Here is a 17,564-nt window from a genome sequence, read left to right on the forward strand (position 1 = left end):
AAACTGGCACCCATGACGGAAGACGGTGTCGCGACGGTGACGTGACAGCGTGAAAAACGGCTGTGTGAATGAGGACTCAGTCTGCGCGCATTCTGCGAACTCGCTTGTGGAGCAGTGAGCGTTACAGCCAAAAAAATGGTGAACTCAGTATACGCCTCGAGCTTCGCAATCGCTGCGCCGCCTGCCGCCGCTTCTCCGCGACGTTGACGGGATGTGCACTGCGTGGCTGATAGGGGCTTGTGCAGTGTTTTGGTTCTGTTTCGCTGCTTTTCGCCTTTCCGCGCCCTAAAAAAAACTTGTTATGGTGACGTCTATAAGCAAAGAGTACGTTTAGGTCACTTAAAAAGCAGCTGCGTTTTTGTAGATTACGCGATCGCCTGCAAGAGCTACCCAGGCACGCGGTTCTGCGCGCTTCGTCGTTCTTTCGGATGTCGGCGACGGCAGCAGCATACAACCACTGCCACCTCCAAATATGTCAGGCACAAATGAATTTTACTGTCGCCTCGTTTAAACCTGATACTGGCACAGTGAGAGGTTGGCTTCGTTTTGCAGCGTGGACAACGAATGCGGCTTCGTTTCGAATATATACGTCGCAGAAAAATATGTCTCAGGGATGTGATTACCCAATCCCGGACAATAAGTTATGCCTTTTATAAGAATATAAACCATGCGAAAATGTGAAGTATATTCCAAGCCTGTACGTCATCAAATATGTGCCCACACACGCCTTATAGCAAGAACCAAGTGAAGTTAATTAAACCATGTTAAAATAAATGCTGCGCAAGTCCGGAAGAAACAAAGTAGCACTAACGGAAATGAAAAAACAAAAAAACAATGCAGCTTCTGACACGCTAAGATGTTCGTCGAAACTTAATCGAGGTAGGGCTCAATAGACCAACTATACGCGAAATACACCGCTATTTCGAGAGACATAGCGGGGAGGGGGGGGGGAAAGGGGGGAAAGGGGATGCTGTGTACAAATGCGGAGTGAAATCAAGCAATGAACGTTTTAGTAATTCCACACAAAAATCTCGCGTTCACTTTCCTTTTGTTTTTCAACTTGAACGATCAGCTGATCGTTCGGCGGATGCATTTCTGGAAGTATACAGGGTAGGCAGTTCACAAGCGATGAAAGGTGTCATTGGAAGAGTAGTATGTGATAAGGCCCTCTGATTTCAGTTTCTGCTTTATTCTGCAGGCTCCCTGTGCCATATGACGATATTTCAAGAATCATTTAGTCGCGGACGCCGATTATATTCTAAGCCCGCCAGCGCGCTGCTCGCAGAGGATACACAGTTGAACCTCGATATAACAAACCTCAATTTAACGAAATTCGCGATATAACGAATTTTTTCAAGTTTTCTATCAAAATTTTCCTAAATCCATGTATTTTTATCTCGATTTTACGAAGTAATTTCGTGCGGCGCTTTCAATTTAACGAAGCCATGGCGAGAAAGGAAGAGCGAAATTCCCGTCGAGGCATGTTTTATTTTGCCTCTCATTAAAAACATTCAGTACTCACATTAACTCTTAAAAGGCTAAAATGAAAGAAAAGTGGTGAATTATGCGGCTGACAACAATTAAAAGCGATGAAAGAAGCTGCTCAAAAACCGCTAGCGGTCATAGACGGTTTAATAGTGCGGCCACCATTTTGACGTCTCCATCGTCGTTGCCTACGCCAGCGCTCTCTATGCTTAGGCTGCCGAAGGCCAAAGCCTACTTCAAGTGTCTTTTTCTACGCATCCTTGCTCACGGTGCTGCTGCTCTAGGTTGTGCTCGCTGATAACCACCTTAATATTTTGTTCCTCCATCATTAGATGAGTCTTATAAGCAGCATGAGCCCTCCAAGGGAAAGAAAAATGTTCCGAACAAGAGCCTGAGGAAGTGTCGGTGAAACCGAAGGCCATTGAAGTGATGGATGCCATCGACATTCTGTGGAGGCACGCAGGCGCACGCGAATGTTGAAGCGCAAGCCTTGTTAGCGCTGTCAGCATACGAGCGTCACGTAAAGCCCACCCTGGTCAAGAAACGCCAAGCACTGCTTACGGACTTCTCCACTACGGCTTGAATATCAAGTGCTGGTGGCAATAAATTGCTCTCTGAACGCGGTCAAAACGTGTTCATTAGACAGCTGTGATGCGGAAAAATCGGTTTCTTTAGGGCTCAGCGGGCATAAAAGTAATTGCTTAATCAAATTTGGCCAGAAGATATTTAATGTAAGCTTTCCTCTTTAGCGGGAGCACGTAAGCGCTGCTCCACAAAGTGAAGCGGTCCGCGCGTACTCCACTTAACTCTCAATCATGTCTTTATCTCGAGTGTCGTGGTTGCATCATGCGCCCATACTGCAGAGCCTTTGTGCATGAAAAAATTATTTCGAAAGCTTTATAGCACCCTTCTGCTGTTGGCCCACCACACCCCTCACCGCACCCTTCAGTGGTAGGCCTAAGCCTACCACTGAACGGACGAAAAGAGGCGTAACTTCGAACCAGCACCTCGCCGGGGTGAAATTCACAGGGCATGGACGCGGGTTCAATTGACTAACAGCGGCGTTTAGTAGTGACCGAAATGAAAAAAGAAAAAGTGGAAACTTAGTCTGCTATCATATTTAATGTGGCGTTGCGGAAAAAGCACCGGTTTTACGACGACACGAACTACTGTCGGCTATGTATCCGAATTCCATTGCCCAAGTGTTGAAGCTCTTAATTCACACAATTTTCGCAGCCAGTTTTAGTATAAATTTTGGTTTAAGTGGAGAGGTAACTACATAGCAGTTGTTTCTGAGCGATGAGCAAGGTTTTGAAACCTCAATAACTTGTTAAATTAACTGTAAAATCGAAACCTCGATTTTACGATATTTTCGCCCGCAAGTACGACTTCGTTATATCGAGGTTTAACAGTATATGTAGCAGATGAATGTTTGCGGGCGCTCACCTCCCGACAAGACGACCCTTTGTCGTGTGCTGACCCCAGAGTATAATTCTGCATTATCCATCGTACTTTCGTTGAATATTCTCAAAATTAACACAGACTGGCTTGTAAATGGTGGTGATCAATATCTGAGGCATGATATTGGCAAACGTAACTGGAGCGCTGTCAAGTATGAGTGCTCCGCTGATTATGTAAGCGCACAAAACCGATTTACATCATAGTGTATAGCCCTAGAATGATCATCTGGGGAAACGGTAGTTATGGAGACACTATTAGTAAATTACAGGGCAGTGTAACTTCAATCAGCTCCATGCATACGCCGGTTCCGAGATGCTGGCCTGTGGCACACACCTGGCGCTTATACAGACCGAATATACCAAACTAAGATCGTGTAAGAAACATTTGCATTCTCGTAAACACACCCCATTTGCGAAATGAGTCACTGCTCCACATAAACATGGATACCCAACGCCGCAAATGGTACATCTCAGTCGTAAACATGCTGCAAAAGCAGCGGCGACAGTGGGGAGCGGGACGGAGACTCCCGCGGCTCCTTTTGAAACATGCCGCTAGAGGGATTTCAGTGGCGCCCCTACTAAGGTCCCTAAAATTACTAAGGTAGCGCCAACTGCTCCCTCCTTCTCCGCTGCCCTTCTCTTTTTTCTCTCCCCTCACCCGCGGCGCCGCGGTCCCTTTAACTCCGCGGCGGGGCCGCCATTTTTGTTGGCTTCCTCAGAGCAGACGCCCTCGCAAAGCTTCAGACCGCTCGCTGCAGTTTTTCGTGCAGTTTGCTCTTGTTTTCGCGCCGCAATCGCTCTTTGGTAGCATTAATAGTATTTCTAGAGCCCCGTTTTACCAACACGCCCTAAGTGAGGCTGTTTTGTTGTGTATTTTTGTTTAGAAGGGGATATATGCGGGATGGATGCCTGGCGCATACGGACAGCGCAGCGTTCGTTTACATGTGCGGCATGTTCAGGATAGTTCGTGAACGCGAAAGGATCGAACGTGGACGTTTCAAATTGCTTTGTTACAGTAATTCCGTTCTTGCATTTGCGTGATTAAGTTGTGGTCGTGCAAGCGCTGCACAGAGGGCTTGCGCATGGTTCGCAGTGACCTTGGTTCGCGGCAGTTCGAGCGCTGCGCTGGCTTTTTTGCATTCGCGTTTTTTGCGTTAGTTGTAGATCAATTGGGCAGCGCTCAGTATGCGTCCCGCATTAGCTACTGACATTATTGCCACCTTTATTCCGTGCGCTTTCCGGTGCTTTGACGCTGTTGCAAAATATTTCACCTTCACGTCGTTATAGGCTGCTGTCAGGGTCAAAGTTCTCGCGTCTCCTCGTTGGCCTCGCCCATGACGGCTGTACTTTTGGCAGTGCGTCCGTGGCATAGCAATGTTCGTGCGATTGGCGTTCACGTTTACTTCGAGTAAGGCCCTGTCGGGCATATCTGGAAAAGGCGGGCACAAAGAACGCGCAGTTAAAGAAATGCGCGCTCAGCTTACAATTGGCTGTAGTGCCCAGTTGTATAATAACTACTGTATTCTAAGGCCAGAAGCGCGCTAACAAGCGCAATTGTGAATCCTTTTTATGCTGTACAGCTAACATTGATTCATGTGTGGGCTTTGATAAGTTACAGCTTGCTACAGCCGAGCTGGCCGTGACTGCACTGACCTTATTCGAGCAGCCGAAGGCACAACAACTCGGCATCGCGAAGCAACATGAAGTGACGCCGACGCAACACTTGTTTGAAACGAGCAGCTGACTCTTCGGTTGTTATCGGTCGTTATACGCTGGCGGCTTCGATAAGGCCTGCTCCGAGGCAGCTGAGCCTAAAATGGCGAATTTAAATGGACAGTGGCGGCGAAGAGAAGAAAAAACAAACAATGCGGGGACGAGGTACTACGTCACTGGCCGTTGGCCAATGGCGCGGGGCGTTTTCCGGCGAAAAAGAAAATGGCAAAAAACGAAGGAGCAAAGGAGCGTGGGCGAGGGCGAAAGGCGGCGAGATCTAAAGATGGCGCTACCTTAGTAATTTCAGGGACCTTAGCCCCTACAGGCTGCGCTCGAGGCGTATAAAAAACATCAGCCGAAAACAAAAAAATCAACTTACAAAAAAAAAAAATCTACCCGAGGGGATCCGAACTTGCGACTTGCAAAATAATACATCTAGCGTTCCAGACCTCTCGGCCTTGCACCGGCGCTGCCCGTGTTGGAAATATAAGGCACATAATGTACAGTTAAACCTCATTATAACGAGACGGGCTATAAGGAAATAATGGATATAACGAGCAAATCGTAATTCCCCTTGAAAGTCCCCATAGAAACCCATGTATTTAAAACCTAATTTTAACGAGGTAAAATTTGCCCCTTACGGGGTATAACAAACAAATTTCATTGAGAAATAAAATTTTGAGCTAATTTTACAACAATGTGCAACGCGGATTTGAGACAGTGCGCAACGCGACAACTGTATTTAGCAGTTCAAAACTCCCGCCATGCATCCTCCAGTCACGCGCGCGAAGCTGGATGGCGCACCATGCGCACGCTGCACCCACGAAGCCATTCCCACCCTCCTCTCGTTGCACACGGCATGCAGACAATGCACACGGCGCGCACGGTTGCGTCGCCTACCCCCCTCCCTGTTCGTATCGCCGACGTCACTGCGCTGTTGTTGTGTGTGCGTGTTTTTCCGGAGTCTTTAGCCTTACCTTTTATCGTACTGTCTGCGTGATTCCAACATGAGTGCCACAGGCGGGAAGCAAAAGCTATCACGCTTGAACAGAAGGCGGCTATGATAAAAGCCGTCGCATCGGGCACGAAGAAAGGTAAGGTGGCAAGAGACTTCGACGTGCTGACAAGTACGCTGTCCACTATCTTCAGCAACCAAGAGTCCATCGTCAGTGCTGTGGCATGTGGCATGAAAGGAAGCGCTAAGAGGATTAAGGCTCCTGCTTTTGAAGTGGTCGAAAGAGCTGTTTTTAAATAGTTTTTGGACATGCAGGCCGTGAATATGCCATTGAGCAGTGCCTTGCTACAAAGAAAAGCCAGAGACTTCGCCTGCATCATGGGCTATGACATCTTCGTTGCAAGTTCAGGATGGCTCCAACATTTCAAGGAGCGCCACGACTATGTCGGGAGAGCAGTCTGCGGCGAACCGCGGTCGGTTGACGAAGCAGAGGCTACAACGTGGGCGGAAGAAAACATTGGGCGGCTGCTAGAGACGTACAGCAAGAAGGACATTTTTAATGCGGACGAAACCGCTCTCTTTTTTAAGATGTTGCAACACAAGATGCTAGCCCTTAAAGGTGAGCCGTGCCATGGCAGTAAACAAAGTAAGCTCCAGATCACGGTGCTACTTGGTGCTAACATGGACGGTTCTGAGAAGCTGCCAGTTTTCGTAATTGGCAAAAGTGCATCCCCCCCGCTGTTTTAAAGGGAACAGGCCGTTCCCAGTGAAGTACACTGCCAACCGCAAAGCCTGGATGACCAGGGAGATTTTTGCAAAATGGCTTTGCGAATGGGACGAGAAGCTGACAAAGGAGAACCGCAAGGTATGCCTTGTTTTGGATAACTGCACCACCCACCACACAGTTGCCGTGCTCCAAAACATCGAGCTGCTGTTCCTGCGTTCCTGCCTGCCAACTGCTCAGCAAGAATACAACCGCTTCATCAAGGCATGATTATGTCGCTGAAGGCAGGTTACCGCAAGCACGTGATCGACCGTCTCCTGCTCAACATGAGGATGAAGCGGGAAACCGATGTTGATTTGTACGCTGCAATCGAGATGCTGCAAGCCGCGTAGATGAGTGTGACGGCGACCACGATCGCAAATTGCTTTCGTCACGCCTCACTTGCCGCCGCACCAGACGCCAGCGACGAGCCGTTAGACGAGCCCGCTGTGCTTGACGGTTTCGCCGGATCAGAAGAGGTCTCAGCGTCATGGACGGCCCTTCATGACGCCGGTGTCGTGCCTGACAGTGAGTTGTTTTGCGACTATGTGAGTGCGGACTCGGAAGCGGTGGCAACGGAACAGCTCACGGATGACGACATCGTGCGCGCTGTCAACGAACCGGACGAGATCAGCGACGATGAATCTGTCGACGAACACGAGAATAATGTGCCGACGGCATCTGAGACACTAGACGCGGTAGACGTGCTGCGCCGCTACTTCGGCGCGCACGAGGGTGGCAAAGATAGCGTGAACACAGCGGCCGCAGCTGAGCGAGCCATCGTTTGCATCAGGAAGGTGCATCAACGTCCAATTACGGACTTCTTCGCAGCCAAGTCTGTTTGATATACGAGTTTTGAACCGCAATAAAGTAGGTTCATGACTTTTCCTTTTTACCACCAGAATGTGCTTATTTTACTGAGTACCACCGTGCAGCGGGATGCTATTTCGCCCGCTTTTTGTTTTAGGTAACTACAATGCATAATATTTGCAGTAAATGTCGGCTACGGCTATAACGAAATATTGGCTATAACGAGCAAATCGCGGCGCCCCTTCAGTTTTGTTATAACGAGGTTTAACTGTATAACCAGTTTACACTTTTATTTAGTTTTAGCATTTCAAACAGCTTAGGTGACTATTTGTTGTATTGAGCTCGTGCAGTAAGGGTCCCCCAACTTTCCACAATATCTCACATCTAGCAATTGCATTTCTTGGACGGAAAAGCGTTCGCAGATGTGTGGTCGTGCTGCTTACGCTGTGCTTGTTCACCCAGCGCAAAAAAGTGTTTCCTGCTCCCTATTTTTACGCTGTACGGTAAACATTTCAGTTGATTTTATTTCCTTAGTACCTATATTGACTTCGCTGACTCTTCTCCCGCCTTCAAGTGGCCTTAGATTTTCCTACTAGCGTGCCAGTTAGCGAAGTGTCGCATGTGCGCTTGTGCAGCGCTTGTGTGGAGCGACCTTGACTTGGAGCTAGATAAAGTGTACAAACTAAGAAAGTAAAGAAAGGCACATTCTTCCATTCACAAACGTGTCCTGGCTTCGTTTCAACTGAGCGAACGAATTGCGACGACCCGTTGGCGGCCGGCGGACTAAATGCTGGGCCGACTGACTCTGTCGGAAAGTCGGCGGGCCATGCAGTGGTGCAGTTAAGCCAAGTCATTTCCTCCTGACGTCACACAAAAACGCCACAGAAAATGGGCGACGATGCAGAGAGGAGGACAGCATTTTTGAATTGATTTTTCTACTAAATAAATTCACGTAAACGCACTCAGAGTGGGCAAAATATGGCCTAGGGACTCTGGGCTACAATTTGCGCTAATAATACCGCAATGTTTATAAATCACTTCAGTGTTCCTTTAACCCCCGATTGACACTGCTTGATGTACTAAGGTAAGCAGACCACTTGTGGGCCGCACTACTTGCTGATCAGATGCAAGCAAGCAGACAGGTACTCGCGGGCGGGAGCTGAATGCTTGCCGGCCCCACGCAGCAGCAGAATGCCAAAGTGCCAACCCCGAAAAGTCAAAGCCCAGGTGGCCGGCGGGCCACCAATTAGAAGCTCCCGTTGAGCCAACGAACGTGAAAACATGTACGCAACACCCCATGGTGATGACCGAACTCCCACTTTCCTCGCCTGCTCAATCCAAGTTCCTTCCTTTAAAGACGCACTCTCTCCCCCTGTTTGTTGTTTCAGCCTCCACATCACCCCACCGTCATTTCTCTTCAGCTTTTACAGCTTTTACCACCTGATCTATGCTTATCAGTGTCTTTCAAAGCCGTCTTTTCGCTTCGTTTCTCTTTTCCACCTTTTCTTCCATTGCCGCCTTGTACTATCGTTCATTTCGCTTCCCCTCTCATTGCCACTAGGTTTGTTGCCATCTCTTCCCACAATTTTTTTTTAAAGACGATAGTCTTTCTTGGGCTACTTAAACCCAGAAATTTTGGTCTGTCTGTATGTCTGTCTGTTCGTCTGTCTGTCTGTGACTCGATTCAGCCACCTGGCCAAAGTAAAACAATGCCTGCGCAATAGTCTTTATAGTCGCAGCTAAATCTACCCGTCTATGTCTGGTGTAATGTTCACACTTGTCAACATTGGTGAAGAAGAACATGACATTACGCAAATATGAGACAACAAATCAACACGGAAGTTGTATTTGCAGTGTTCCTTTATAAAAAAATCAAACATGCTTGACTTTTGCGAAATTAAATACTTCATCAACTGCAGAAAAAAAATTCCCTCCGCCGTCGCCTGCTGTCGCCCGCGCCACTATAACTTCTGGCGCCATTTTAAGAAATCAACCGGAAACAGTTACGAAAGGTTCCACTAGATAGGTTCCACGTTCTGCTTGCAACGCACGTGGAGTAAGGAAACGCGGTTCTATAAACGTTGAAGTAGGCCGCCTCGATTCACGCGCGTCTTCGCCGTATGGCAGCGTTGGCATCGAGACACCCGGTTTGGAGCAGTGGAACGTGGGAAGTTTAAAATGATTTAAGCAAACCTTTGGCGTCTTTACCTTGCGAGGAGCGTGACGCAAAAGGAACAACATGAAAGGTGAGCGGGAAAGCGAAGGGAGGCATTTACTTGGCAAAAGTCGATAAAGACTATCGTCTTTTGACGACATTCGCAACGAAAGGAGCTGATACGCGGCCATTTTTTTTTTCTTGGCTCGTCTCTCGAACTTTTCTCCACGCACGTACCCCAAGTTTTTTTTTTTTTTTTTTTTTTTTCGGAGCACAAAATCCCAAAACTTACAGCACTGACGCTTGGTGACAAAATCAAAGTAATTGAAGGGGCAGAAAATAAGAGGTGGAGCTATGAAAGCCAGCATGGCCGGGAGCTGAATTTCCCGGAATCATCATTGAAGACAGTTCTCGCCAAGAAGGACGACAGCTTCCAAAAAGCAGGTAAGTTCGGGCTGAAGAGGAAGGTGACAAAAGACGGAAAGTATGAGAAGCTCGAAGGAATCCTCGTGAAGTGGCTCAAACAGGCTCATGTTACTGCAATAAATGTTGACGCCGCCATTCTCAAAGAAAAGGCTGACATGGTGGCGTTGCGTCTGGGCATCGAAGGTTTTGGAGCATCAAACGGTTGGTTGGACCATTTTAAAGTACACCATGGAATTGTCTAGCGCTGCACCTGTGGAGGAAGCTCCTCAGTGGACCCTTCAGCCATTGACGACTGGGTGCAGTCCCTTCCAAAATTTATCGAGAAATAGAGGCCCTGCAGTGTATTTTACAAGGACGAGATGGGAATTTTCCACAGCATGCAGCCTGAACACACGGTCACGTTGAGGGGTGCAAGCTGTCATGGCGGCAAGCGGAGCAAAGAGCGAGTGATGGTGCTTTTCTCCACCAATGAGAATGGTTTGGAAAAGCTCCCCATCCTTGTCGTTGGAAAGTCAGAAAACACAAGATGCTTAGGGTGTGTTCCAATTTACCGTTTAGACAGCTTCGTTGCCGTCTTCTCGGACAGTCCGCCATGTTAAGCCCCATTCCAATTCGAACGAAGCAGTCAGCGAAGACTGCTTCGAGGAGACAGCATCGAAGTCAGCAACGATGCAGGCTACCTTCCTGTCTAAACTAATAAGTGACGCCAGCGCCACCGTTTTGCGTGTTAATGTTGAAACAAAAGCACTTGTCCTTTTATTGACATCTTTAGTATAACATACTAGTGGTGAAGATGGCTGTGTTTAATTTTTAACTTACATAATGTTTGTAATCACAATGGTAATATTAGTTACGAAATCTGCGGCTTGCATTACTCAACATGTCTGCTACGAGGCTGTCGTCTGCGCTGGTGTTGCGTTTGGGACCACGACGCCGTTCCAATTTTGTTCCTTTAGACGCCTAGTTAGACTGCTTCGTAGACTGTCTACCAAGCTGTGAGCGAATTGGAACGCAGCCTTAAAAAATCTGGAGGCACTGCCACGCCAATACAATGCCAACAAAAATTTTCTTGGATGACAACTGCCATTTTTTCCACCTTTTTGCAGTGGCTGAATGCAAAAATGGGCACCAGAGGGAGGAAGATTTTGCTGCTTTTCGACAGCACAATGGGCCACTCATCCAACACTTCAAATTCACGGAACATCCAGGTGGTGTTCTTTCCACCTAATTGCACAATCGAGCGGGTGAGGAAAGCGGGTGTTGGGTTGTGTCGTATGTGTTTTCACGTTCGTTGGCTCGATGGGAGCTTCAAATTTGCGGTCTGCCGGCCACCTGGCTTTCACTTCTCACGGTTGGCGCGTTGGCGTTCTGCTGCTGCATGGGGCTGTCGAAGGCTAACTCATGCCCGCTGGTACCTGTCTGCTGGCTTGTGTCTGTTCAGCAAGTGGTCTGGCCCGCCTGCGGATCTTTCCACATCAAGCAGCATCAAAAGGGTGTTAAAAATAAAGAAAGGTTGGGACAAGGCGGCAGAGTGGTGTAAAAGATGGGGAAAACGCGGCTTATCCCCGCCAGGGTCCACTGTATGCAGCGGACTGCGTCCCCCTAAGCGTCGTATCATCAGGGTTTTAAATGCACTGTTTCTATGGGGAGTTTTCCGGGACCGTGGTGTCCGTCATAAGAAGCGGATCGTCGTAAGACCGGGGGACATATCATTGGTGTTCCCCTGTACTTGAAAGAAAAGTTCCTTGCAGGCAAATTGAGAACATTTTGCAACACCTGCGACAGACTGCAGTCCTGGTCCGACGACAAAAAAGTGCAGCTGAACTACCAGACATGCTACATCAATTTACGTCAATTTACGCTACGTTTACAGCGTAAACTTAAACAAATAAAAAGAAAAAGAGCGAAATCTGATGATAACGCTGCCTATACACCGCTGATAGCTAACCTGTCGAACGAATTAAAACAGCAAATTGCTCGCGACAAGGAAAGATACCACGAAACATCGCTTCCAACGTTTATCAAAACAACACCTGCGAAATTTTGGAGACTGATTACGCCAACATCGTGCTCGATTGAGCAATTCACGGTAAGTGACCAAAGAACATGCAATGAAGAAACCATTTGTTCCACCCTCAACAACCACTTCAAGACTGTTTTTATTAATGATAACAGCATTCTTCCACACTTTTCACTATCACTACCCCCTATTTCTGACCTGGTCATTCCCGAGAATGGCATTTTAAACTTACTGCTGAATCTGGATGTTAAAAAATCAACCGGACCCGATGGCCTTCCAAATGTCTTTTTGAAGCGCTACGCAGAGTGGTGTTCTCGCTATTTGTATATTTTGTATACTTGTTCGTTGAATGAGGGCACGCTGCAGATGACTGGAGGATCACCAAAATCAAGCCTTTACACAAAGCGGGAGACAAGCCATCTATTCCAAATTACCGACCGATTTCACTTACATCAACATCGTGTAAAATTCTAGAACACATTATTCATAAACATATACTTAGCTTCCTTAATTCTCACAAAGTACTATTAACAAATGTTCAACATGGGTTCAGGCAGGACTTTTCAACGAATACTCAATTAGTGAAAATTACACATGACTTCGCTCAAGCAATTAACAAAGGGAAGCAGACAGATGCCATATTTATATGGATTTTCAGAAAGCCTTCGATAAGGTTTTGCATGTTAAATTGCTCCACAAATTAACTTGTATCTACAAAATAAAATCCTTAGCTGGATATCAGCATACCTGACAAATGGGCGTCAGTTCGTTACGGTAAACAATACCTCTTCTGAACACACTCTTGTAAACTCAGGCATTTCTCAAGGATCCGTCCTTGGGCCTCTTTTTTTTTTTTTTTTTGTTATATATAAATTATATTGTCTCTGACTTTTCTGTTCACATTAGGTTGTATGCCGACGACTGTGTCTTAAATGAAAGAATCACTTAAGTTGGCAATCAAATTAGACTAAATCAGGACTTTCTAAAAGTAATTTTTTGGTGTGACAAATGGCAGATGCCTGTTAATTTTGCTAAAACAGTCATCATGAGAATTACCCTTAAAAAAGACCCTCTTTTGTTCCAGTACTCTACAAACAATATAATGCTATCAGAAGTAATGCAATACAAGTACCTCGGTCTCTAGATTACAAAAAATCTATCCTGGTCTGGTCAAAACGCATAGATTTTGTAGTAGCTAAGTCCCTCTGCAAACTTTTCTTCCAAAGATGTTCTTGAAGATCGACTACACCAACTGTTCGTCTCCTCGCTTACAATGCCATTATCTGTCCTATAATGGAGTATACTGTGGTTATATGGGACCCGTTCACTCAGACTGATATCCAAAAACTTGAAAGGGTGCAAAAAAAGGTTGTTAGGTTCATTTATAATAACTCGTACGGTCCTACTTCGATTACAAACCTTCTCTTGAAAAGCAAATTGCCAACAATTCTGGACCGAAATTGAATATTGCGCTTAAAATTTCTCTTCCAGTTGATAAAGGGTCACATGCGGTTGACACGTCACATATCGTTACCTTTTCATCTGGTTACACGACAAGACAGAGACACAATCTGACTATATCACCACTGGTGCAACGAACCAATTGTTTCAAATATTCTTTTTTTGACAGGACAATCGTGGATTGTAATAACCTACATAATGACGTTGTTACGCTAAGTACATTGCCTGCTTTTGAAAATTCCCTGCAGTAATGATTGTTATCTATGTTTGTACTTTGTTTTTTGTTGATTCTCTGCTTTTGAAGAATCACTGCAGCTATCACTGTTATATACATTTGTACTTCGTTTGTTTTTGATTGTTTGTTGGCCACTTACCACTGATGTTCATGTTTTGTACCACCCCTGCTATGATTTTGTAAAAGATCGTAGTATCAATAATTAAATAAATAAATTTGCATCACAAACTTTCTGCAGTACTCTACATGCAAAAGTTGACTGATCTGAGTGATTGCGTGAGCTCTATAGTAAACCGAGCAAGCAAAATGGTAGGGTGCCCACCCGGTGAGAGGCACCTCGAGTCCAAGATGCCTTGGAGATGGCCTGCATGTGCTGCCCTCCCTACCAACGCACGCCTGGAAAAGGGCTTCCCGGCAACTATGCCCAAAGCTGCGTTGGGGAGTGGTGGCTGGGTAGGGGACATGGTGGCAAAATTCTTCCCTCGTCACAACAACACATTCCCCCCCCGCCCCCTTCCCCCCCACCGGCCCACACGTCTCCTGCTGTGAAATGAAACCCTAGAGGGCCTGGTTTCCTCTTGCATCCCCTTGCACAGCAGACAGTTTGGGATGGTGCACCAAATGGTGAGTGCTCTAGTCAACTAGAGCAATGTGATCACTACTCGTCTGCACAACACAAGCAAATCTGTACACATTACTTGCATAACTCCCAGAGGAGAGGGGTTTATTGGCTTTCTCAGTTGAGTGCTCAGTGAGAAAAGAAAGGCCAATCTGCATAACAGGAGAGAAGAGTAGAGGAATTGAAGGCCAATCCTTGGACCCAGACTTTTCCCTCACCTCCAGGTACGTGGTCATGGGGAAGATAGTGCGAGCCTCTTCCAGTGCTGCGGCCGAGACGCCCTCCATGTTGAACGGTGAGCCATCGATGCGGGTCACGTAGGTGCCCAGGCGAACTTGGGGTCCCGCGCGCAGGGTCTCGTGCAGCAAGACAGCGTCATAGGCAGGATGCTGCTGTTCGCCGTGCAACAGGTCACCTAGCAGCGAAGACTGCAGGCGTCGAAGCTGCAGCCCCGGAAAGAAATGTGGACCTTTTAGCTCAATGAACAGCCTCCTCTATACGCTTTCTCGGCAACGTAGTTGGGAGGCGGAAATTTGCAGTTTGCAAACATTAGGCTTTGCTCATCGTATATGCAATCAGTTGACAGATACCAGCTCCAGATGTTTTCTGCGTCATGAGGTGCGGGGAAAACGCCTCACTTGTGCAAGCTACTTTTTCAGTAAAATTTTTTACACAGAATTTGAAAACGACTGAGATAATTCCTTATCAACTGCAGTGGACAAATCCACACAAAAAATTTACCTCAAATTTCTTCAGCAGAAAGAAAAAGTATGCCACTGCAGTGTGAAGAGCATTTAAGTGTGAAAATTTCATAGTTTTACACAAATTGTCCATGAAAGTTTGGTAACTGAATATCACAAAGCTTCTGATGCAAGCTTAGAGGGTGCGTGCTTGAAAAAAGTGCTCTATTTCCATGCCACTAAAAAATTCAGCCTTACTTGTCCTTTCAGACAAAACAAGGAGAACACAAACACGATGGCACGTCGCATAACGTGTGGGTATGAGCTAGATGATCAATACTTTTAAGCACGAAAATATCTGGACGACGGACGTTAAGGACAGCGACGTGCACTACTTCCAAATGAATTTTATTTTCAAAACAAGACAAATAGATGATATAACAACAGCACTAACAAAATACCAAACAGTGTAGCTACACAGTGTACGGCACACACTTTGGTCACTACAGACAGCCAGTGCGGCGCCAATACGCATTGCGGTTATCGTTAACGGTGTGCCGCTAGAAATTGAACTAGTTACGGGCGCCGGTGTGTCAACGATAAGTGAAAAGAAGTTCCCGCAACTGTTTCTGTCGGCCGTTCTGGAACCGTCTGATGTGTAACGTCGGAGCTTTTGTGGAGACACGCAGCCAGTCGCGGGGAAGTTCGCGGCAGCTGTGAAGCTGGATGAGGAAGAGAGACAGCTACCACTGTTTGTGATAAAAAAACCTTGCCCCACATTGTTCGGTAGAAAATGGATGAAGGAATTTCAGTTGGGGATCAGCAAGCCGGAATCTATTTTGTCTGTCGACTGCAGAAGAGGCAATGGCTCGGTACCAGGAAGTGTCTTCTGAAGGGTTAGGCATATTCCGGAGAGTTAAGGCTTGCATCATGGTACCACAAGACGCTAAACTCAGATTCTTCAAGCCAGGAGGATAAGTTTGATTCTTCAGGCTCTAGAGGATGTTTGATGAGTCCTTGCAAACACTGGTCCAGCAAGGAAGATGGTCCGACCAGTGAAGTGTGCTAGATGGGCAGCGCCCGTTGTTCCAGTACTGAAACAAGACAGGCAGCCGCGCATATGTGGCGATTTCGAGACAACGGTCAATCCTGTAGCACTGGTACTTCTGGAAACACATCCCGTGCTGCAAATCGAGGACTTGTTAACAAAACTCCAGGGAGGAGTAAAGTTCACAAAGCTAGATCTAAAGGATGCCTACCAGCAGATCGAGCTAGAGGAGGAATCGCAGGAGTTCGTCACCATCAACACCCCCAAAGGCTTGTTTCAATACACGAGACTGCCATTCGGGGTCACATCAGCGCTGGCAATATTTCCACGAGGGATGGAAAACCTTCTGAGGGGACTTGATCATGTCACAGTATACTTCATTGCCATCTTAGTAATGGGCGAAAGTGACAACGAAGATTGGGAAAACGCCTGCAAGGTACTAGAGTGACTGCAAGAGGTGGGCCTGAAGCTGAAACTCGCGAAATGCAAGTCTCTGTTACCAAGGTCGAGTACTCGGGACACACTAAGTGCTGCCGGACTACGTCCAGATCTCGCTAAGGCTGAAGCGGTTGAGAAAGCCCCCAACCGCAAGATGGAAACGAGCTTCAAAGCTATTTGGGCTTCATGAATGTCTACAGGAAGTTCCTCCCAAACCTGTCAGAGGTCCTGCAACCATTGAACCGCTTGCCGACTGCTGAAGTCCCGTGGAGCTGGACTGCAGTTGAACAGCATGACGTCATTTGCAGCATCCGCCCGCATCCTGAATCATTACGACCCATCCAGGCCAGCAGTGTTAAACACTGATGCTTCCCCTCATGGCCTGGGGGTGGTTCTGGCACAGCGAGAGGCTTTGGGAGAGGGGTGGCCAATAGCTTTCATGCCACAACGCCTCATTGCCGCAGAAAAGAACTACAGTCAGCTGGATAAAGAGGCACTTGGACTCGTGTTTGGAGTCACTAAGTTTAGGCAGTATCTGTGGGGACGGGAACTTGAAGCGGTTACCTACCACAAACTTTCGCTGGGACTATTAGGCGCGGGAAGGCATATTCCTGAAACGTGCTTGCCAAGGGTTCTTCGGTTGGTTTGCAGCTGGCGGGGTACAGCTACAGCCTGAGCAATAGGCCTGGAGGCCTGACAACCCCTGCAGGTGAGTCGAGTAGCCTTGCCTTGCCAACACAGGATGCTCTGCTGGGCCTCCTGCAGAAGTGCTCATGCTGGAAAGTGTATATCCTTGTGTCATCAAAAGTGGTTGCTAAAGCCACTGCAAGAGACCCGATGCTATCAAGGGTATTACAGGATTTGTGGTCTGGACAAAGTCTACACGTGAGACCACCCTATGTGTATCGGTTCAATGAGATGAGGGTGTATCAGAACTGTGTGCTGTGGGGACAACCGTGTTTTAGTACCCGCCTGCCCCCAAGGGGATTAAGTTGCTGCACGAGTGCCTCCCTGGGGTCTCAAAGAGGAAGGCTGTAGCGCAAAGCCATGTGTGGTGGCCGTCGTTGGAAAATGACATCGTGGCCATGCTACTAGTGCTGCACCTGCCAACAACAGCAGCCATCTACACCAGTGCCCATGATGCTGTGGCAGTTCCCAGACAGGGCCTGGTCAAGAATTCACGCGGAATGTGCAGGACCGTACAGAAACTTGTACTTTTTGATTGCAACTGATGCCTTCTCCAAATGGATTGAGATGTTCCCCGAGTCATTGCCATCAGCGGCAAGCACAATTGCA

General features: G+C 47.3%; 1 protein-coding gene across 1 annotated transcript in view; it reads right to left on the bottom strand.

Annotated features, from left to right (window-relative positions):
- The window catches only part of LOC144176090 (uncharacterized), a 69,781-nt gene that overhangs the window by 29,605 nt on the left and 22,612 nt on the right, over nt 1-17,564 (bottom strand). The window contains exon 4 of the mRNA XM_077705195.1: nt 14,321-14,545. Coding sequence (XP_077561321.1) covers nt 14,321-14,545 — 225 coding nt within the window. The remainder of the gene's footprint in view (nt 1-14,320; nt 14,546-17,564) is intronic.

This window comes from Haemaphysalis longicornis, unplaced genomic scaffold, assembly GCF_048455015.1.
Source record: "Haemaphysalis longicornis isolate Haplotype H1 unplaced genomic scaffold, Haemaphysalis longicornis Haplotype H1 scaffold_1, whole genome shotgun sequence".
Taxonomy (NCBI): Eukaryota; Metazoa; Arthropoda; class Arachnida; order Ixodida; family Ixodidae; genus Haemaphysalis; species Haemaphysalis longicornis.